Source organism: Lissotriton vulgaris, chromosome 2_1, assembly GCF_964263255.1.
Source record: "Lissotriton vulgaris chromosome 2_1, aLisVul1.2, whole genome shotgun sequence".
NCBI lineage: Eukaryota > Metazoa > Chordata > Amphibia > Caudata > Salamandridae > Lissotriton > Lissotriton vulgaris.
In genome coordinates this window covers 151,584,692-151,607,726 of record NC_141687.1, presented here as the reverse complement: position 1 = coordinate 151,607,726, position 23,035 = coordinate 151,584,692, and the positions used below count along the sequence as shown (strand labels likewise).

At 48.3% G+C, this 23,035-nt stretch overlaps 1 protein-coding gene across 1 annotated transcript in view; it reads left to right on the top strand.

Moving 5' to 3' along the window:
* LAT2 (linker for activation of T cells family member 2) overlaps positions 1-23,035 on the top strand; it is a 251,099-nt gene that overhangs the window by 217,932 nt on the left and 10,132 nt on the right. Inside the window, exons 8-10 of the mRNA XM_086954605.1 lie at positions 19,263-19,293; positions 20,060-20,115; positions 22,701-22,763. Of these exons, the coding sequence (XP_086810731.1) occupies positions 19,263-19,293; positions 20,060-20,115; positions 22,701-22,763 (150 nt within the window). The remainder of the gene's footprint in view (positions 1-19,262; positions 19,294-20,059; positions 20,116-22,700; positions 22,764-23,035) is intronic.

Here is a 23,035-nt window from a genome sequence, read left to right as displayed (position 1 = left end):
GGTTTCCTGTCGAGGGCGGTGTTCGCACCGTCCCAGACAGGGTTTGTGTATTCTGGGTAGGTAGGGCTTTTGCGAGAAGGTGACTGCGGAGTGGCACCCCGGTGCTCACTACGCATCTGCCGGTTAGAACCAGTTCCAGGGGCGACAGCCCTGGCCTGGGGAAAGTCTGGTAGGGGAGAGGGGTGTAACTACCCCCCTTCCTGGTCCCACCCTTAGGGCAGGACCTAGTCATGTACCCACCCCTTTCTTTAGGATAAAGACCGGAGCGGGGACCCTTCCAAATTAGATCATCTTTGATTCAAGAACTACTTTCTACGAAAGGACATTCAAGACTCTTCTCAAGATTTCTCCCTTGTGACTAAGGAGTAGTCACCCTGCATCAGCGGGCACCATCTAAGAACTCTGCGGTTTGCTGTAAGTCCTTCCTCAAGGAATCCGACGGCCCAGCTCGACGAGAACCGGCTTCCCTGGCACCTCTGACCTCTACCCACGTCATCAGCGCAGCTGTGATCTGTGGGTGCGACGAGACCTCGAGGGACCGGCCATCATCAGAACCTGCACGCTCTTAAAACCAGCACGACCATCGAGGTAACTCTCTGGTGAGTGCTCTGGGGTCCGAGAAGCCCCGACCCTGAGCCGCTCCAGCACCGAAGTGCAGTCTCCCAGCATCTCCACGATCTGCGTGGGGCCCTTCTGCTCGCTGCTCAGCACGTTGTCTGGTCACTAGCCGCTGGCTTGTGCCCTTCTGTGACGACATCCGACAATCAACTCTGCTGGTCTGGTTGCTCCAGACTGGCCCTTGCTTCCTTCTTTGCGAGAAGCACCCCGGGCCCTCCTGGCCCACTCAAGACGCCATCTTAGGCCCACCACGTGGCCCTGAGATTTGCCAAGGCTTGTTGCCCCATCCTGGGCCCAGCGACGCCGACAGCATCATCCTTCGTGGGACAGCTCGCACCTCCACCGTGGTCGCCGACAACGCCTCCTGGTCCGTGAGACTGCAGAGCCTAGCGTCGCCCACTCACCTGGTCGAGGTGACGGCCAACCGGTGCCCTCCTGGTACCCTCTGACTACTGGCTAGTAGTACGAACTTGGTCCCCTCTGCTTTCAGGTATCAACACTCTCTGATCCAGGCTTGGATCTCTACGAACTATTCAGCACTGGTCGCCGGCCAGCAACTCCTTTTCTTCCGGCTCCTGGCTCGTCAGCGAAGACCCCGACGCCTGTAAGACTTGTGCAGCCGCAGCCCTCGTGGCTAGGTAACTCGGCATTTCGGTGCCTGCATAGCCTCCTTACTCTAGGGTCCCGAGTCCCTCGCTTCCGACTTGCCTTATCGGGTCCGCCCGAGACCTTAAACTTTCCGTGTCCTCGGACACTTGTTTTAATTGTGCACTTGAAGTATTTGCTAAAGAGATTTGGTTTGTGCTTAGTACCCTGTCCTCATAAAGAGTCCAGGGCTGTTGTGAATCTTAATAAATATCCTGTTTATTTTCATAACACTTGTGTGGTGTCCTTTCACTGGGTGTTCAAGGGGTACATGTGTGGTAAACAGCTGGCTTAACGTGCCCTCTCGAGTCTTTAGCCTTAGACTGCTCGTATCCACGCTACTAGGATAGCTGGTCTATAGGTTGACTTACAACCAAACACCATAAGGGTCGTTGGAACGATACATAGCGGTCGCTAGACTAGCGAACGTTGCATATCGGGCCAACTTCTCACATTGGTGAGCAGCGGTTGGGATTTGAGCTTGCTGTTGTTTTACCACACGTATCCTAAGAATATCTTGTTGAAAGATCGCACAAGTACTGTTAGTACATATAACTAAAGCTTAGAATACTCTGAGTTCTACTGAACCAGCTGTTGTAGCTCCTCAAGGCTTAGCACACCTTGGCTACAACTCTTAGCAAGGGAACAGTAGGTAAACACGTAGTGTAGGTAGGTGCATCACTTACACCACACTAGAAACAGTATGTCGGACAAAGGAGGAAACTCTGGGTCTCCCCTTGTGTCAGTTGACCCTCCACAGGTCATCCCTTCAGGATATACTGTGCTGAGCTTCAAGGAGTTAAGACAGCTATGTCACTCCAGGAAGATCAAGCAGGGGTCTAACCCCACAACGTCCTTTCTGATTGGTCTCTTGGAGACTTATGATGCCAGAAGGGCCGAGAAACTTCTTAGCTCTTCTAATCCAGAAGGAGACATGCCTCCCCTCGAGGGAACCAGAGACGATCCTGACCTCATCCACCTCGCAACTGAGAACGAAGATGTGGAGGATGATGAGGATGAGGATCCCTCTGGGGATGAGGCAGATAAGGGACAGGTAGAAGTCGTTAGACTGAGCAGGTCCAACTTAAGCAAACATGATAGTGGTACTGGGGGACCCCCGGCGCTACTGTCAGGTCCGCTTAACATTGGGAATGGACGAGCCCGATCTCTATCGAGAGACTCTGGCGGATCCCTTCGAACCAATGGCTCTCACAACTCTTCTCAGAGAGGGATGACGTCCCCTCAGAGGAGAGTGTACGAAGCTAAGGAAAGGGCAGCTAATCTGAGGATCGAAAGGGAAGAACTTGCCCTGGCCAAAGAGCGGCTTGCCTTTGCGAGAGAGCAACAGTTAAGTGGGGCTTTCCCCACTGGTGGCAGCAATGTACCTAGCAATAGGGAAAAGAGTTTCGATACGAAACACCTTGGTAAGATAGTGCCCCCCTTTAAACAAGGGGACGACATCCACAAATGGATTACTGCTTTGGAGAGGGCCTGCACGGTACAAGGCGTTCCCCAGAGTCAGTGGGCAGCTATCTTGTGGCTCTCCTTTGAAGGAAAAGGAAGAGACAAGCTCCTCACCACAAGGGTGGAGGACGCTAACAATTACCAAGTCTTGAAGAATACACTCGTTGAAGGGTTCGGCCTAACCACTGAGCAGTACAGGGTGCTGTTCAGGGATACCCAGAAAACGCAGTCTCAAGATTGGTCTGATTTTGTCGATTGTGCCACTAAGGCTTTTGAGGGCTGGTTGCTGGGCAGTAAGGTTACTGATTACGAAGGATTGTATAATTTGATGATGAGAGAACAAATTTTAAACAATTGTCAGAACCAGTTGTTGCATCAGCATCTTGTCGACTCGGATCTGACCTCTCCCCAAGAATTGGGAAAGAAGGCAGACAGATGGGTTCGTACAAGAGTTAAACAGAACCAGGGCCAGAATCAAGGTGGTCAGAAGAAAGCAGACCAGAAGGGTAAAGATTCTAAAGGGGAACAAAATGACCAGAAGTCTTCGACAGGTCCCCAACAACCCAAAGAGGGTGGGGGTCAGGCTCCCCAAAAGAAGAAAGAAGGCCAATCCAAAAGATGGTGCCAGTACTGTAAAAGTAAATCTCACTGGTTTAGTGAGTGCACCAAGAAAGGAGGAGGGCAGACTCCTGCCACTGCAGCCCCTAAGGCACCTGTGCCCCCTAGTACAGTCAGCAGTGGTAGTGCGCCTCCCAAGGGTTTAGTAGGGTTAACCCTGGGTTCTTAGGGGCGTGACAACTTAGTTGGCACACTCACTCAGGCTGTCCTTGTCAGTACAGGGGACGCGGACGTGTCCCCTGACATAAGTCCCAATACCTTGGGCAAATACCGACAGACGCCTTTCATAAATGGAAAGATGGCTCAGGCCTATAGGGACACTTGTGCCAGCGTCACCATGGTGACGCCTAACTTTGTGGACCCTGGACAGATCATGCCAGGTACAGAATTCCTGGTGACCAATGCAAGCAATGTCACTACCAATCATAGTATGGCAATTGTAGCTTTCTCCTGGGGAGGGGTAACTGGCCAAAAGAAGGTTGTAGTTAGTCCAGACCTCCCAGTGGATTGTTTGTTGGGCAATGATTTGGAGTCATCACAATGGTCAGAAGTGGAGCACCGGACTCGCATGGAAATGTTAGGTTTGCCAGCACATGGGTTCGCTGTGACTAGGTCACAGGTCAGGAAATGCCCCACTGAACAGGTGCTGGAACCTGGAACAACGGACCAGACACCTCCCAAGAAAAAGAGCAGTAGGGTTAAGGCTGCGCCTTCCCCCTTGCCCCAGGTCGAGGATCAAGTCTCAGAGGAGGCTGACCTACAAGAATTGAGGGAAACTGAGCCTAGGGAATTCGAACTTGATCAAGTTGAATTCTTGGGTTCAGGGGGACCCTCAAGGGAAGACCTGGGGAAGGACCAGTTAGACTGCCCTTCTCTTGAACCCCTCAGACAGCAGGCTGCTGCTGAGGCTGCTGGGAACGCCACAGGTACCCACAAGGTATACTGGGAAGATGGACTCCTGTACACTGAGTCAAGAGACCCCAAGCCTGGCATGACCAGGAGGCTGGTTGTACCCTTGTCTCAGCGTGGTTTCCTACTTACCTTGGCCCACGAGATTCCCTTAGCAGGTCACTTAGGCCAGACGAAAACGTGGGACAGGCTTGTCTCACACTTTCACTGGCCTCACATGAACGAAGATACCAAGGAGTTTTGCCGCTCCTGTGTCACTTGCCAAGCCAGTGGTAAATCAGGTGGCACGACAAAGGCCCCCCTTATACCAATGCCTGTGGTGGGGGTGCCCTTTGAACGGGTGGGGATCGACATCGTCGGTCCCATGGAACCACCTACAGCATCAGGGCACAAGTTTATACTGGTGGTAGTGGATCATGCCACCAGGTACCCTGAAGCTATTCCCCTTAGGACCACTACAGCACCTGTTGTGGCAAGAGCCCTAGTTGGAGTATTCTCCAGAGTGGGCTTCCCTAAGGAGGTCGTCTCCGACAGAGGTGCAAACTTTATGTCGAGCTACTTAACTGCTATGTGGAAGGAATGTGGTGTCAACTACAAGTTCACTACACCCTATCACCCACAATGCAATGGGCTTGTTGAGAGATTCAACAGGACCCTAAAAGGGATGATTCATGGACTACCGGAAAAGCTTCGGCGTAGATGGGACGTCCTGATCCCCTGCCTCTTGTTCGCCTACAGAGAAGTCCCACAGAAGGGGGTTGGCTACAGCCCTTTTGAACTTCTGTACGGGCATCCTGTAAGAGGGCCCCTGTGTTTGGTGAAGGAAGGATGGGAGAGACCTCTCAAAAAGCCTGCAGCCAACATAGTGGACTATGTGCTTGGCCTCCGCTCGCGGATGGCTGAATACATGGAAAAGGCATCCGAAAACCTTAAGGCCAGCCAAGAACTCCAAAAAGCTTGGCATGACCAAAAGGCTGTCTTGACTGTTTACCAGCCCGGACAGAAGGTGTGGGTGTTGGAGCCAGTGGCCCCAGCAGCACTCAAGGACAAATGGTCCGGGCCCTACACCATCCTGGAGAAGAAGGGAGAGGTCACCTACCTGGTCGACCTGGGAACTCCCCGGAGCCCCCACAGGGTGCTTCATGTCAACAGGCTAAAAGCATATGTCGACAGGAAGGACATGAGTTTGCTCATGGCCCTAGATGAGGGACAGGAAGAGGAGAGTGACCCTCTCCCCGACCTGCTCACTCAGAATCCTGACGATGGATCGGTAGATGGTGTTGTCTTTTGTGGCAGCCTCTCCGAACATCAACAGAGCGACTGTAAACAGGTTCTTCAGTCGTTCAGGCATATGTTTTCTCTAACACCCAGTCAGACCGATTGGTGCACCCATGAGGTTGACACTGGTGACAGCTTGCCCGTCAAGAGTAAAATCTACAGGCAGCCTGATCACGTTAGAGACTGCATCAAGAGTGAAGTGCAGAAAATGTTGGAGCTGGGAGTCATTGAACCCTCGGATAGCCCTTGGGCTAGTCCCGTAGTTCTAGTGCCGAAACCTCACACCCAGGGTGGTAAGAAAGAGATGAGGTTTTGCGTAGACTACAGGGGTCTCAATGCAGTCACTAAGACTGACGCCCACCCAATACCAAGGGCAGACGAGCTTATCGATAGATTGGCTTCGGCCAACTACTTAAGTACGTTTGACCTGACAGCTGGGTATTGGCAAATCAGGTTAGCTGAGGACGCCAAGCCTAAAACCGCATTTTCAACCCCTGGTGGGCATTATCAGTTCGTGGTAATGCCCTTTGGTCTGAAAAATGCACCTGCCACCTTCCAAAGGTTGGTGAATCAAGTCCTTACTGGGCTGGATGACTTCTGTGCGGCGTATCTTGACGATATTGCTGTCTTTAGCTCCACCTGGGAGGATCACCTGGTCCACCTGCGGAAGACGTTAGAGGCGCTGCAAGCAGCAGGTCTCACTATCAAGGCCACCAAGTGCCAGATAGGGCAGACACAGGTTGTATACCTGGGCCACCTTGTAGGTGGAGGTCAGGTTCAGCCACTGGAGAGCAAGATACAGTCGATCAGGGACTGGGCTCCTCCAACCACCCAGACTCAGGTTCGAGCTTTCTTGGGCCTGACTGGTTACTATAGGAAATTTGTCAGGAACTATGGTTCAATTGTGACACCATTAAACGAACTGACAAGTAAGAAAATGCCAAAAAAGGTTCAGTGGACAGCGAGCTGTCAAAAAGCATTCGATGACCTAAAGCAGGCCATGTGCACAGCGCCTATCCTCAAGAGTCCGGACTACTCCAAACCATTCATTGTCCAAACAGATGCTTCTGAGTTGGGTGTGGGAGCTGTTCTTTCTCAACTGAATTTTGATGGTCAAGACCAGCCCATTGCTTTTATAAGCAGAAGGCTGACCCCCAGAGAGAAGAATTGGTCAGCTATTGAGAGGGAGGCCTTTGCTGTGGTTTGGGCCCTGAAGAAGCTGAGGCCATACTTGTTTGGCACTCACTTCAAGATTCAGACCGACCATAAGCCCCTCTTGTGGCTAAATCAGATGAAGGGTGAAAACCCCAAACTGCTTAGGTGGTCCATTTCCCTACAGGGGATGGACTTTACAGTGGAACATAGACCTGGTACTGATCATGGCAATGCCGATGGGCTCTCCAGATATTTCCACTTAGAACAAGAAGACTCACCTGGTCAAGGTTAGCTTATTGTTCCGACGTTTGGGGGGGGGTCATGTAGGAGAGTAGGGTCTGCAATCCTATGATCACCCAGATTTTTTGCTTTTGTTTCACTGGTTTACGACTTTCTCTGGCTGTGGGCCTGCTAATCAGACCCACAGCCTGGCTGTTCTCTTTCTAAATTACGATATGTACCCTAGGTGCATTTACCAATTGGTACTGGGCCACCTTATCAGACCCCGTAACGCAGGGCATAGGTGTACCCAGGGCCGCCAGGGGCTGAAGCATGTATTATGCCACCCCTGGCTGGCCTCCTAAATTTGACACAACTGGCTGCACGACAGCTGGGGCGAAGACGTGTAATCACCTTTCGCTTTAGGTATAGTAGCTCTATATCTAACCATACAATGGACACCCGAGCTCCTATCAGTCACTCCTATGGCAGGCCTTAACAATCCTGAAGGCAGAGTGCGTGGGCTTGTGTGAGCTAGGTTCAGGCCCGAGCCGAGCCCGGTTGCAGCTTGCGGAATCAAGACCCAATGGCTGTTCCATGATAACGCGTACCATAACGGTAACTCCGGTGTCGCGTTATCAAGGCATGTCGAGTAAGGTGTCATACGAATCGGGGTGCTGCCCTCTCACCAATTCTGGCGATGAGGTTAGCATTCCACCCTTCTAGAGGGACACGACATGTACGTAACTGTGAACCCCGGTTAAAGTTAACTGAAGCCTCAGCTCCACAAAATGGATGCTGCCACCACAGACACGAGTCTGACCTCCTGCTGCTGGGAGTCCTTCCAGCGAGGAGCGCTCGGACAAAGGGTTTCCTGTCGAGGGCGGTGTTCGCACCGTCCCAGACAGGGTTTGTGTATTCTGGGTAGGTAGGGCTTTTGCGAGAAGGTGACTGCGGAGTGGCACCCCGGTGCTCACTACGCATCTGCCGGTTAGAACCAGTTCCAGGGGCGACAGCCCTGGCCTGGGGAAAGTCCGGTAGGGGAGAGGGGTGTAACTACCCCCCTTCCTGGTCCCACCCTTAGGGCAGGACCTAGTCATGTACCCACCCCTTTCTTTAGGATAAAGACCGGAGCGGGGACCCTTCCAAATTAGATCATCTTTGATTCAAGAACTACTTTCTACGAAAGGACATTCAAGACTCTTCTCAAGATTTCTCCCTTGTGACTAAGGAGTAGTCCCCCTGCATCAGCGGGCACCATCTAAGAACTCTGCGGTTTGCTGTAAGTCCTTCCTCAAGGAATCCGACGGCCCAGCTCGACGAGAACCGGCTTCCCTGGCACCTCTGACCTCTACCCACGTCATCAGCGCAGCTGTGATCTGTGGGTGCGACGAGACCTCGAGGGACCGGCCATCATCAGAACCTGCACGCTCTTAAAACCAGCACGACCATCGAGGTAACTCTCTGGTGAGTGCTCTGGGGTCCGAGAAGCCCCGACCCTGAGCCGCTCCAGCACCGAAGTGCAGTCTCCCAGCATCTCCACGATCTGCGTGGGGCCCTTCTGCTCGCTGCTCAGCACGTTGTCTGGTCACTAGCCGCTGGCTTGTGCCCTTCTGTGACGACATCCGACAATCAACTCTGCTGGTCTGGTTGCTCCAGACTGGCCCTTGCTTCCTTCTTTGCGAGAAGCACCCCGGGCCCTCCTGGCCCACTCAAGACGCCATCTTAGGCCCACCACGTGGCCCTGAGATTTGCCAAGGCTTGTTGCCCCATCCTGGGCCCAGCGACGCCGACAGCATCATCCTTCGTGGGACAGCTCGCACCTCCACCGTGGTCGCCGACAACGCCTCCTGGTCCGTGAGACTGCAGAGCCTAGTGTCGCCCACTCACCTGGTCGAGGTGACGGCCAACCGGTGCCCTCCTGGTACCCTCTGACTACTGGCTAGTAGTACGAACTTGGTCCCCTCTGCTTTCAGGTATCAACACTCTCTGATCCAGGCTTGGATCTCTACGAACTATTCAGCACTGGTCGCCGGCCAGCAACTCCTTTTCTTCCGGCTCCTGGCTCGTCAGCGAAGACCCCGACGCCTGTAAGACTTGTGCAGCCGCAGCCCTCGTGGCTAGGTAACTCGGCATTTCGGTGCCTGCATAGCCTCCTTACTCTAGGGTCCCGAGTCCCTCGCTTCCGACTTGCCTTATCGGGTCCGCCCGAGACCTTAAACTTTCCGCGTCCTCGGACACTTGTTTTAATTGTGCACTTGAAGTATTTGCTAAAGAGATTTGGTTTGTGCTTAGTACCCTGTCCTCATAAAGAGTCCAGGGCTGTTGTGAATCTTAATAAATATCCTGTTTATTTTCATAACACTTGTGTGGTGTCCTTTCACTGGGTGTTCAAGGGGTACATGTGTGGTAAACAGCTGGCTTAACGCGCCCTCTCGAGTCTTTAGCCTTAGACTGCTTGTATCCACGCTACTAGGATAGCTGGTCTATAGGTTGACTTACAACCAAACACCATAAGGGTCGTTGGAACGATACATAGCGGTCGCTAGACTAGCGAACGTTGCATATCGGGCCAACTTCTCACATTGGTGAGCAGCGGTTGGGATTTGAGCTTGCTGTTGTTTTACCACACGTATCCTAAGAATATCTTGTTGAAAGATCGCACAAGTACTGTTAGTACATATAACTAAAGCTTAGAATACTCTTAGTTCTACTGAACCAGCTGTTGTAGCTCCTCAAGGCTTAGCACACCTTGGCTACAACTCTTAGCAAGGGAACAGTAGGTAAACACGTAGTGTAGGTAGGTGCATCACTTACACCACACTAGAAACAGTATGTCGGACAAAGGAGGAAACTCTGGGTCTCCCCTTGTGTCAGTTGACCCTCCACAGGTCATCCCTTCAGGATATACTGTGCTGAGCTTCAAGGAGTTAAGACAGCTATGTCACTCCAGGAAGATCAAGCAGGGGTCTAACCCCACAACGTCCTTTCTGATTGGTCTCTTGGAGACTTATGATGCCAGAAGGGCCGAGAAACTTCTTAGCTCTTCTAATCCAGAAGGAGACATGCCTCCCCTCGAGGGAACCAGAGACGATCCTGACCTCATCCACCTCGCAACTGAGAACGAAGATGTGGAGGATGATGAGGATGAGGATCCCTCTGGGGATGAGGCAGATAAGGGACAGGTAGAAGTCGTTAGACTGAGCAGGTCCAACTTAAGCAAACATGATAGTGGTACTGGGGGACCCCCGGCGCTACTGTCAGGTCCGCTTAACATTGGGAATGGACGAGCCCGATCTCTATCGAGAGACTCTGGCGGATCCCTTCGAACCAATGGCTCTCACAACTCTTCTCAGAGAGGGATGACGTCCCCTCAGAGGAGAGTGTACGAAGCTAAGGAAAGGGCAGCTAATCTGAGGATCGAAAGGGAAGAACTTGCCCTGGCCAAAGAGCGGCTTGCCTTTGCGAGAGAGCAACAGTTAAGTGGGGCTTTCCCCACTGGTGGCAGCAATGTACCTAGCAATAGGGAAAAGAGTTTCGATACGAAACACCTTGGTAAGATAGTGCCCCCCTTTAAACAAGGGGACGACATCCACAAATGGATTACTGCTTTGGAGAGGGCCTGCACGGTACAAGGCGTTCCCCAGAGTCAGTGGGCAGCTATCTTGTGGCTCTCCTTTGAAGGAAAAGGAAGAGACAAGCTCCTCACCACAAGGGTGGAGGACGCTAACAATTACCAAGTCTTGAAGAATACACTCGTTGAAGGGTTCGGCCTAACCACTGAGCAGTACAGGGTGCTGTTCAGGGATACCCAGAAAACGCAGTCTCAAGATTGGTCTGATTTTGTCGATTGTGCCACTAAGGCTTTTGAGGGCTGGTTGCTGGGCAGTAAGGTTACTGATTACGAAGGATTGTATAATTTGATGATGAGAGAACAAATTTTAAACAATTGTCAGAACCAGTTGTTGCATCAGCATCTTGTCGACTCGGATCTGACCTCTCCCCAAGAATTGGGAAAGAAGGCAGACAGATGGGTTCGTACAAGAGTTAAACAGAACCAGGGCCAGAATCAAGGTGGTCAGAAGAAAGCAGACCAGAAGGGTAAAGATTCTAAAGGGGAACAAAATGACCAGAAGTCTTCGACAGGTCCCCAACAACCCAAAGAGGGTGGGGGTCAGGCTCCCCAAAAGAAGAAAGAAGGCCAATCCAAAAGATGGTGCCAGTACTGTAAAAGTAAATCTCACTGGTTTAGTGAGTGCACCAAGAAAGGAGGAGGGCAGACTCCTGCCACTGCAGCCCCTAAGGCACCTGTGCCCCCTAGTACAGTCAGCAGTGGTAGTGCGCCTCCCAAGGGTTTAGTAGGGTTAACCCTGGGTTCTGAGGGGCGTGACAACTTAGTTGGCACACTCACTCAGGCTGTCCTTGTCAGTACAGGGGACGCGGACGTGTCCCCTGACATAAGTCCCAATACCTTGGGCAAATACCGACAGACGCCTTTCATAAATGGAAAGATGGCTCAGGCCTATAGGGACACTTGTGCCAGCGTCACCATGGTGACGCCTAACTTTGTGGACCCTGGACAGATCATGCCAGGTACAGAATTCCTGGTGACCAATGCAAGCAATGTCACTACCAATCATAGTATGGCAATTGTAGCTTTCTCCTGGGGAGGGGTAACTGGCCAAAAGAAGGTTGTAGTTAGTCCAGACCTCCCAGTGGATTGTTTGTTGGGCAATGATTTGGAGTCATCACAATGGTCAGAAGTGGAGCACCGGACTCACATGGAAATGTTAGGTTTGCCAGCACATGGGTTCGCTGTGACTAGGTCACAGGTCAGGAAATGCCCCACTGAACAGGTGCTGGATCCTGGAACAACGGACCAGACACCTCCCAAGAAAAAGAGCAGTAGGGTTAAGGCTGCGCCTTCCCCCTTGCCCCAGGTCGAGGATCAAGTCTCAGAGGAGGCTGACCTACAAGAATTGAGGGAAACTGAGCCTAGGGAATTCGAACTTGATCAAGTTGAATTCTTGGGTTCAGGGGGACCCTCAAGGGAAGACCTGGGGAAGGACCAGTTAGACTGCCCTTCTCTTGAACCCCTCAGACAGCAGGCTGCTGCTGAGGCTGCTGGGAACGCCACAGGTACCCACAAGGTATACTGGGAAGATGGACTCCTGTACACTGAGTCAAGAGACCCCAAGCCTGGCATGACCAGGAGGCTGGTTGTACCCTTGTCTCAGCGTGGTTTCCTACTTACCTTGGCCCACGAGATTCCCTTAGCAGGTCACTTAGGCCAGACGAAAACGTGGGACAGGCTTGTCTCACACTTTCACTGGCCTCACATGAACGAAGATACCAAGGAGTTTTGCCGCTCCTGTGTCACTTGCCAAGCCAGTGGTAAATCAGGTGGCACGACAAAGGCCCCCCTTATACCAATGCCTGTGGTGGGGGTGCCCTTTGAATGGGTGGGGATCGACATTGTCGGTCCCATGGAACCACCTACAGCATCAGGGCACAAGTTTATACTGGTGGTAGTGGATCATGCCACCAGGTACCCTGAAGCTATTCCCCTTAGGACCACTACAGCACCTGTTGTGGCAAGAGCCCTAGTTGGAGTATTCTCCAGAGTGGGCTTCCCTAAGGAGGTCGTCTCCGACAGAGGTGCAAACTTTATGTCGAGCTACTTAACTGCTATGTGGAAGGAATGTGGTGTCAACTACAAGTTCACTACACCCTATCACCCACAATGCAATGGGCTTGTTGAGAGATTCAACAGGACCCTAAAAGGGATGATTCATGGACTACCGGAAAAGCTTCGGCGTAGATGGGACGTCCTGATCCCCTGCCTCTTGTTCGCCTACAGAGAAGTCCCACAGAAGGGGGTTGGCTACAGCCCTTTTGAACTTCTGTACGGGCATCCTGTAAGAGGGCCCCTGTGTTTGGTGAAGGAAGGATGGGAGAGACCTCTCAAAAAGCCTGCAGCCAACATAGTGGACTATGTGCTTGGCCTCCGCTCGCGGATGGCTGAATACATGGAAAAGGCATCCGAAAACCTTAAGGCCAGCCAAGAACTCCAAAAAGCTTGGCATGACCAAAAGGCTGTCTTGACTGTTTACCAGCCCGGACAGAAGGTGTGGGTGTTGGAGCCAGTGGCCCCAGCAGCACTCAAGGACAAATGGTCCGGGCCCTACACCATCCTGGAGAAGAAGGGAGAGGTCACCTACCTGGTCGACCTGGGAACTCCCCGGAGCCCCCACAGGGTGCTTCATGTCAACAGGCTAAAAGCATATGTCGACAGGAAGGACATGAGTTTGCTCATGGCCCTAGATGAGGGACAGGAAGAGGAGAGTGACCCTCTCCCCGACCTGCTCACTCAGAATCCTGACGATGGATCGGTAGATGGTGTTGTCTTTTGTGGCAGCCTCTCCGAACATCAACAGAGCGACTGTAAACAGGTTCTTCAGTCGTTCAGGCATATGTTTTCTCTAACACCCAGTCAGACCGATTGGTGCACCCATGAGGTTGACACTGGTGACAGCTTGCCCGTCAAGAGTAAAATCTACAGGCAGCCTGATCACGTTAGAGACTGCATCAAGAGTGAAGTGCAGAAAATGTTGGAGCTGGGAGTCATTGAACCCTCGGATAGCCCTTGGGCTAGTCCCGTAGTTCTAGTGCCGAAACCTCACACCCAGGGTGGTAAGAAAGAGATGAGGTTTTGCGTAGACTACAGGGGTCTCAATGCAGTCACTAAGACTGACGCCCACCCAATACCAAGGGCAGACGAGCTTATCGATAGATTGGCTTCGGCCAACTACTTAAGTACGTTTGACCTGACAGCTGGGTATTGGCAAATCAGGTTAGCTGAGGACGCCAAGCCTAAAACCGCATTTTCAACCCCTGGTGGGCATTATCAGTTCGTGGTAATGCCCTTTGGTCTGAAAAATGCACCTGCCACCTTCCAAAGGTTGGTGAATCAAGTCCTTACTGGGCTGGATGACTTCTGTGCGGCGTATCTTGACGATATTGCTGTCTTTAGCTCCACCTGGGAGGATCACCTGGTCCACCTGCGGAAGACGTTAGAGGCGCTGCAAGCAGCAGGTCTCACTATCAAGGCCACCAAGTGCCAGATAGGGCAGACACAGGTTGTATACCTGGGCCACCTTGTAGGTGGAGGTCAGGTTCAGCCACTGGAGAGCAAGATACAGTCGATCAGGGACTGGGCTCCTCCAACCACCCAGACTCAGGTTCGAGCTTTCTTGGGCCTGACTGGTTACTATAGGAAATTTGTCAGGAACTATGGTTCAATTGTGACACCATTAAACGAACTGACAAGTAAGAAAATGCCAAAAAAGGTTCAGTGGACAGCGAGCTGTCAAAAAGCATTCGATGACCTAAAGCAGGCCATGTGCACAGCGCCTATCCTCAAGAGTCCGGACTACTCCAAACCATTCATTGTCCAAACAGATGCTTCTGAGTTGGGTGTGGGAGCTGTTCTTTCTCAACTGAATTTTGATGGTCAAGACCAGCCCATTGCTTTTATAAGCAGAAGGCTGACCCCCAGAGAGAAGAATTGGTCAGCTATTGAGAGGGAGGCCTTTGCTGTGGTTTGGGCCCTGAAGAAGCTGAGGCCATACTTGTTTGGCACTCACTTCAAGATTCAGACCGACCATAAGCCCCTCTTGTGGCTAAATCAGATGAAGGGTGAAAACCCCAAACTGCTTAGGTGGTCCATTTCCCTACAGGGGATGGACTTTACAGTGGAACATAGACCTGGTACTGATCATGGCAATGCCGATGGGCTCTCCAGATATTTCCACTTAGAACAAGAAGACTCACCTGGTCAAGGTTAGCTTATTGTTCCGACGTTTGGGGGGGGGTCATGTAGGAGAGTAGGGTCTGCAATCCTATGATCACCCAGATTTTTTGCTTTTGTTTCACTGGTTTACGACTTTCTCTGGCTGTGGGCCTGCTAATCAGACCCACAGCCTGGCTGTTCTCTTTCTAAATTACGATATGTACCCTAGGTGCATTTACCAATTGGTACTGAGCCACCTTATCAGACCCCGTAACGCAGGGCATAGGTGTACCCAGGGCCGCCAGGGGCTGAAGCATGTATTATGCCACCCCTGGCTGGCCTCCTAAATTTGACACAACTGGCTGCACGACAGCTGGGGCGAAGACGTGTAATCACCTTTCGCTTTAGGTATAGTAGCTCTATATCTAACCATACAATGGACACCCGAGCTCCTATCAGTCACTCCTATGGCAGGCCTTAACAATCCTGAAGGCAGAGTGCGTGGGCTTGTGTGAGCTAGGTTCAGGCCCGAGCCGAGCCCGGTTGCAGCTTGCGGAATCAAGACCCAATGGCTGTTCCATGATAACGCGTACCATAACGGTAACTCCGGTGTCGCGTTATCAAGGCATGTCGAGTAAGGTGTTATACGAATCGGGGTGCTGCCCTCTCACCAATTCTGGCGATGAGGTTAGCATTCCACCCTTCTAGAGGGACACGACATGTACGTAACTGTGAACCCCGGTTAAAGTTAACTGAAGCCTCAGCTCCACAAAATGGATGCTGCCACCACAGACACGAGTCTGACCTCCTGCTGCTGGGAGTCCTTCCAGCGAGGAGCGCTCGGACAAAGGGTTTCCTGTCGAGGGCGGTGTTCGCACCGTCCCAGACAGGGTTTGTGTATTCTGGGTAGGTAGGGCTTTTGCGAGAAGGTGACTGCGGAGTGGCACCCCGGTGCTCACTACGCATCTGCCGGTTAGAACCAGTTCCAGGGGCGACAGCCCTGGCCTGGGGAAAGTCCGGTAGGGGAGAGGGGTGTAACTACCCCCCTTCCTGGTCCCACCCTTAGGGCAGGACCTAGTCATGTACCCACCCCTTTCTTTAGGATAAAGACCGGAGCGGGGACCCTTCCAAATTAGATCATCTTTGATTCAAGAACTACTTTCTACGAAAGGACATTCAAGACTCTTCTCAAGATTTCTCCCTTGTGACTAAGGAGTAGTCCCCCTGCATCAGCGGGCACCATCTAAGAACTCTGCGGTTTGCTGTAAGTCCTTCCTCAAGGAATCCGACGGCCCAGCTCGACGAGAACCGGCTTCCCTGGCACCTCTGACCTCTACCCACGTCATCAGCGCAGCTGTGATCTGTGGGTGCGACGAGACCTCGAGGGACCGGCCATCATCAGAACCTGCACGCTCTTAAAACCAGCACGACCATCGAGGTAACTCTCTGGTGAGTGCTCTGGGGTCCGAGAAGCCCCGACCCTGAGCCGCTCCAGCACCGAAGTGCAGTCTCCCAGCATCTCCACGATCTGCGTGGGGCCCTTCTGCTCGCTGCTCAGCACGTTGTCTGGTCACTAGCCGCTGGCTTGTGCCCTTCTGTGACGACATCCGACAATCAACTCTGCTGGTCTGGTTGCTCCAGACTGGCCCTTGCTTCCTTCTTTGCGAGAAGCACCCCGGGCCCTCCTGGCCCACTCAAGACGCCATCTTAGGCCCACCACGTGGCCCTGAGATTTGCCAAGGCTTGTTGCCCCATCCTGGGCCCAGCGACGCCGACAGCATCATCCTTCGTGGGACAGCTCGCACCTCCACCGTGGTCGCCGACAACGCCTCCTGGTCCGTGAGACTGCAGAGCCTAGCGTCGCCCACTCACCTGGTCGAGGTGACGGCCAACCGGTGCCCTCCTGGTACCCTCTGACTACTGGCTAGTAGTACGAACTTGGTCCCCTCTGCTTTCAGGTATCAACACTCTCTGATCCAGGCTTGGATCTCTACGAACTATTCAGCACTGGTCGCCGGCCAGCAACTCCTTTTCTTCCGGCTCCTGGCTCGTCAGCGAAGACCCCGACGCCTGTAAGACTTGTGCAGCCGCAGCCCTCGTGGCTAGGTAACTCGGCATTTCGGTGCCTGCATAGCCTCCTTACTCTAGGGTCCCGAGTCCCTCGCTTCCGACTTGCCTTATCGGGTCCGCCCGAGACCTTAAACTTTCCGTGTCCTCGGACACTTGTTTTAATTGTGCACTTGAAGTATTTGCTAAAGAGATTTGGTTTGTGCTTAGTACCCTGTCCTCATAAAGAGTCCAGGGCTGTTGTGAATCTTAATAAATATCCTGTTTATTTTCATAACACTTGTGTGGTGTCCTTTCACTGGGTGTTCAAGGGGTACATGTGTGGTAAACAGCTGGCTTAACGCGCCCTCTCGAGTCTTTAGCCTTAGACTGCTCGTATCCACGCTACTAGGATAGCTGGTCTATAGGTTGACTTACAACCAAACACCATAAGGGTCGTTGGAACGATACATAGCGGTCGCTAGAATAGCGAACGTTGCATATCGGGCCAACTTCTCACACCGACGGTGGTGGTTTGCTGCACACAAGAGGTTGGCTGAACCTGCCGCAAAACTCCAGCCACTCATGTCCGAAGGCCATGCGTGGCAGGGGTTGGCTTTACGTATGGTAATAAAATAATACTTTACATTTTAAAAAATCTAGAAATTCACTGAAAAACAAAGGTTAAAGTGACGTTATAGTTAGAAGCACTTTTTTGGAAAGTTTCGTGAAGATTCATCAAAGGACACCAAAGTTATTAGCAAACCAAAAAAGGCATTTACTATGGAAACAGAGCTAACTATAACTACCCAGTGACAACCACCACTGGGATACAGACACACACACACACACAGATAGACACACACACATATACATACACACACACGCGCACACACGCTGACACTTCTTGGGTTATCTGTGACAACATCATGAGGGCATAGAGGTGTCCTTGAATGTTTCATGTTTAAAAAAATTACTTAATATAAATGTCACTTAATGCAGTGATGTAATTGCATGCACATAATTGAAACAGACAGAAATGTCAAAGTTATGAAATATTGCCTTTTCATGTTAAAGAGTATTTTTGTCCTATTTCCATGTCATTTGTTACCTGATTAATATGCTAGGCTTGGCACTTGCTATTGCCCTTACACCATAGCCAGATCCATGGCTCAGCTGTTGCTCAGCCCGCTCTTTGAATGTTTTGGCTAGTCAACTTTTATTTAGCAGATGTATATAATACAATAATATAGCCTGGAAATACTACCGCTGTAAAACAAACACATGCACATCTGCAGCTGATAGAAAATCATATCCTATACAATGATTTTTTAGTTCCCTGTTTTTAAAAATTGCTTTCTGGCTGGTTTTATGAGTAAAAATCAGTAATAAAAAATAGAAAACTGAGACCTTGAGTAAGCCACCAATTTTGGGGGGCAAAGCTTTGTTAAAATAACCAGGGGGCAGATTAACAAAAATATCATGCACATAAAACAGCAAGGGAACATGCTGTGCTGTGTTGCGTGAGAGGGAGAGAGCAAAAATGCATCATATTTACTAAAATGTGATGCATTTTTGCTCTCTCCCTACACTGGGGCACTGTGTGCGGATGAGCACCAATGCAAACACCCTTGCACCTCTGATGCCTGGGTTACAAGCTGGATTGTTTTTGTGAAGTGAGGGATACCTTCCTCACAAAAACAATCCTTAAAGGCATTTTCCTCCTTGTATGTGTGCTGCAGAAAGAAGCACGAATGCAAAGAGGAAGTAACGAGGAGAAATAACAATATTTCTCCCACGTTACGCTTGGGTCTGGGAGGCGGACCATTTTGATGCAATCCCAGGTTCAACTGACCATAGTAAATCTGCCATTACGCCAAAATCCATGGATGGATGCATGGAAATACCCATATTCCACCTATGGAACGCACACTTAACGCAGGTTAATACAAGGCAGCGATATGCATTGCCGTCTTTACTCTGGATTTATAAACAACACAGACCCAGGCAAGATGGCTTTGTGGGGCTTAGTAAATCCCACCTGAGCGTTGTGTTGCCTTGCGTCGCCTTCCATGGGCAATACAATCCCTTAGTCAATCTGGTCGCAAGTGCTTGAGAGAGGTTGTCATTAACACCAGATAGTAGCAAGGAGTTCAAGTAAATTCCAGGTGGTGAGGATCAAAATGTAATACCTGTTACTGATTCTTATTTAAAAAAACATATTTTGAGAAGTATTGTAAACACTAGCAGGTGTTGCTGATGCTAAATAGTGTTCCTCTATTAAAGATGCACTTTGTAAATGTTGTAAACAGGAGAATATTTTGTGAAAAGGGTAATTTAAGTAGAACTAAAAACAGTATAAATGAATTAAAGAAAATGTAATTTTATATTTTAAGATTTTCTACATCTCTTGCTTTCAAAGATTTTATTTGTTATTTAGTTTTTGTTTCTCATTCTGTTTGATTGCTGTTAAACATATTATTGACAAATATACTAATATAAGACATTTTATTTCCAGTGGCTGAACTTTCAAATGAAGGAGCCTATCTGTGAGTTCTAATTCTCCACTGAGCATGAAATTGTTAATTTCAAGTACATTTGTTTCATTTCTCTGTACTTTGCTAATACTATCTGATTATGTTTGTTTTGAAATTTTGCCCCATTATGCCCAGAGCACTGATGTGTAAAGAAATTGTAGAAAATAAATGGGGCTCTCTAGGTAAAGTTTAACCCCAAGAACAAATATTTACCCCAGAACCCTTTGTGTGAAGCTGTGAATGGTTCCACCACAGCACAGCTCTGAAGATGTTGGAGGGTTATTTTTGGAAGCCTGTTTTAAATATTAGTAAGTCAACAACAATAGAGGAATGAGGACCTCTGCTGTTCTTACTGGGTCTCCATAGTAAACAGGGGGCTGGTATTTTGAAGAGTTTATGCCATTTTAGGTATCTATACTAACTACAGAGCAAATTCAGTTGCAAAATGTCTGTGGTGTAACTTATATTTACACCAAGTGTTATCTGATTTTTCATGATGAAGTAAGTTGCACAAACATATTATTAGGCCTGACTGACACACAAGATTAATTTCTAACTTCTTTAAAATGCATTAATATGCTACATGTAGGAATTCCATTGCTAATGTTATTAATGTGGTCCAATTCAGATTCCTTTGGTAATTACATTTCCATAATTACATGCCTGCAGTTAGGAGAGGATGTTATCTTATCTGGTGGATGCTGAAGAAAGCCTAGAGTCACTGCTGTAAGTCACGGTCATATACCCTCCCAAGTTTACACTTTTTGTGTTTTTTTAGTGAGCCGTTAGTTTCCAACTACTACAACTGTGGGGCTTTCTTAAAACCGCCAAAAGGTAAGTTCATTGGAGGTAAGGGTGCGTGAATTTGATCTTTGTGTATGGTTCCTGAGCTTGTAAACAGTTTCAGAGTGCTGAGCAGTCAGCTCTGTGGAAACAGCTCAGTGCCGGCTTGTAGAAAAAAAATGTTTTGCAGAATTCACAAGCCCTTTGATTACCGGGTTGTTTGGTTTGAACATATTTATTCCAGGAGGGAATTAGAAATAAATGTTTCTGAGTTTTTTGACTCTATAACAGATAAATAAATACTTGAGGTCTTTGACTTTTATTTATTAAACATTTGAATTCCTATCTTGGTGTTTGCTTTTCATCGTATGTTGTTTTTGTGTTGTTATGCATGTTGTTGTTGTTGTAAGTGAAAATTTATGGTTTCAGAATCGCTTTATGAATATACACAATTCGGTTCGGACCTCTAATGTGAAGTGACTCAAAGGTTGAACAACTATTCAACCAGCCGCTCATCAGTTAGTGTTCCTGAACTAAAAACTAGTTGAATTCAGTTTTGTTTGTACAGTGGATAGTCTGTATAAAAGTGGTTGTTGTGATTTCCATTTTTGCAATCTGACTGTAAACATTGACATGTAAGTTAATTTGCTCTATTGATTTGACAAGCCATCAGTCGAAAATGCTTTTTCAAGAATTTCTATGTTAAAATTGTTTTCTCAGTATCTGAACTTAATAAGTGTTTACCGTTCCCATTTCCATGAAATCGTAGAAAAAAATATATATATATTATTTCCTATAAAAGTAAAAAACAGATTATCAACCGCAGTTAAATTTGTAAGATCTACTGAAGACAGAAAATGACAAATAGAAGTGTACAACAATAAGAACCACTACTTGCTTTCTCTTATGTGAGGCTGAATAAATGACTAGAGTTTGCACATATTATAAAGTAAGATAGGATATAGAAACCAAAGCTGTGCCATCTAGCCACTTCAACCTTTGAAATAAGGTTTTGTCATTCACCCATAGATCCTCAGCTATGTTGTAGAATTCATAATTTAAAATTGTTGATTTCTCTATAAAAACAACTGCAAATGAGATTAGATTTTATTTAGACTTGGATAGCTTTAAAATTTTACCTATTTCACAATCTTTTAGCATGTCGGTATGTAAACAACTGTCAAAAAATATATAAAATAAGTGCAAATTCTTAAATCTGGAGAAAACATGTACAAAGGTAGCATAATAATACATTATCAAATTCGGTAATGCAGACCACCATCCAGAGTAGATAAGTATAAAGTGCTGAGTGCCCATCTAAGGGTCTTCTTTCCCCAATAAAAGAGGACAACTGTGCTCAATTTCTTTAAAAGAAAGCATACAAAATATAGAGAGCAGCAGAAAACACACGTTTAAAAAGCAGCAAAACCGACATTTTTTATTAATGTCACTAGACCCATTATTGGTATGAAGACGCAATGCCAATGCTCAAATAAAGATGTCACTTTTTTGATCAGAGGGTAACATTTTAGATTTACCAAATCTGTAGATGCATGAATAGGGAAGTAGGCAAATCTGTGGATACATATATTCCTTAGTAGCAGTTTGGGCTATCAATTTGCATTTCTTTATTTCATTTAGGAGAGTATTTGAGGAACAATTAAAAAGAAGTGAATTGGTCTTATGCTTAATAATTTTTTTGCCACAAAGATATTAAATCTCATAAAAGGCTTCAAGAGTATTATTACAATTAATTCTATCAGGTTTCAAAAACAATATCATATTGTCTCATTAAAGCTTGATTTTAGACCTATTCTCTAGCGGAGAAATTATGTTCTGATTAATAAGGATGGCTATTGCCAGTGGTTCTATAAAATTAAGCAAATAAGATAGGCGACAGGGGACAACCCTGTTGCACGCCTGTACTTACCCTAAAGAACCTACCCCAGCCAAGTTCAAAATGATTTTAGCTCGAGCAGCTAGATACAGTATTCCTATTATCGTTTAAGCATCAAGAAGCATTATCTCTGCAGGTATTTTAAGTAAAATATCTAAAGCTTAAATGAGGTAAGTAGTATTTGAATATAGTTGGGGCCCTGCAATTAAAGCATTATGAATTCATTTTGCTATGTTCTTTTTAGTATAGTTATTGGACAGTATGAGTTTGTGTCTTCAGGCTTCTTGCCCTACTTTAAAAAACTCACAATAATACCCATTTTAAAGTTAGCAGGAATCTCATTGCATGCCAATATGTGGCTTGCAAGTTCGGTCAAACAAATACATAAACCCCCTCAAATAATTTATAAAATTGAATTGAGTATCCATTACCATTGGGCTCCGCATAAACCTTATGGGAAAAACACAGAGTTCATGTTGGTGTTTTGTACAGAGTGTTGATTAAGAAAGGTGTTCTTTCACAGCAAAAATGTAATTATGGCTATTTAACTATGGTCAATGAGATTCATGCCAACCTTAATGGATAGCCATGTAAAATAAATGTATGTACAATGAATGTAAATGTAATCATTGACAGGGTCTTTGTTTTTTGCTTATGACACCAAAAGAAAAACACAGCTATTTGGGCTACCTTTTCCACTATGCTATATCTGTTGTTTTTCTTTCTCTTCTCTTTTTAGGGGAAGAGGATGGTAATTCGTATGTCAACATACTGATACTACCTGTGGAAAGCAGTGATTCAGGTGAGAGGCTATGAGGGTTATTAAAGTTTGGCTGATTTGGCAGATGTTCAACAGTCGGAGCCCAGTATCAGGGGCCACTGGTTTCCAAATGTGTCAACTGGAGTCGTTTGTCTTTGTTGTCCTGGGGTCTCACCTATTAGTGGACCAATAATTGATAACCAAGTATAACCATTTAGCATTTGAATCACTGGATTGCAAAACAGAGCAGCCCAAAACTTATTCAAGAAGGTGGTGTGGGTTTAGAAAGTAAGAACTCAAACAGTGCGGATAAA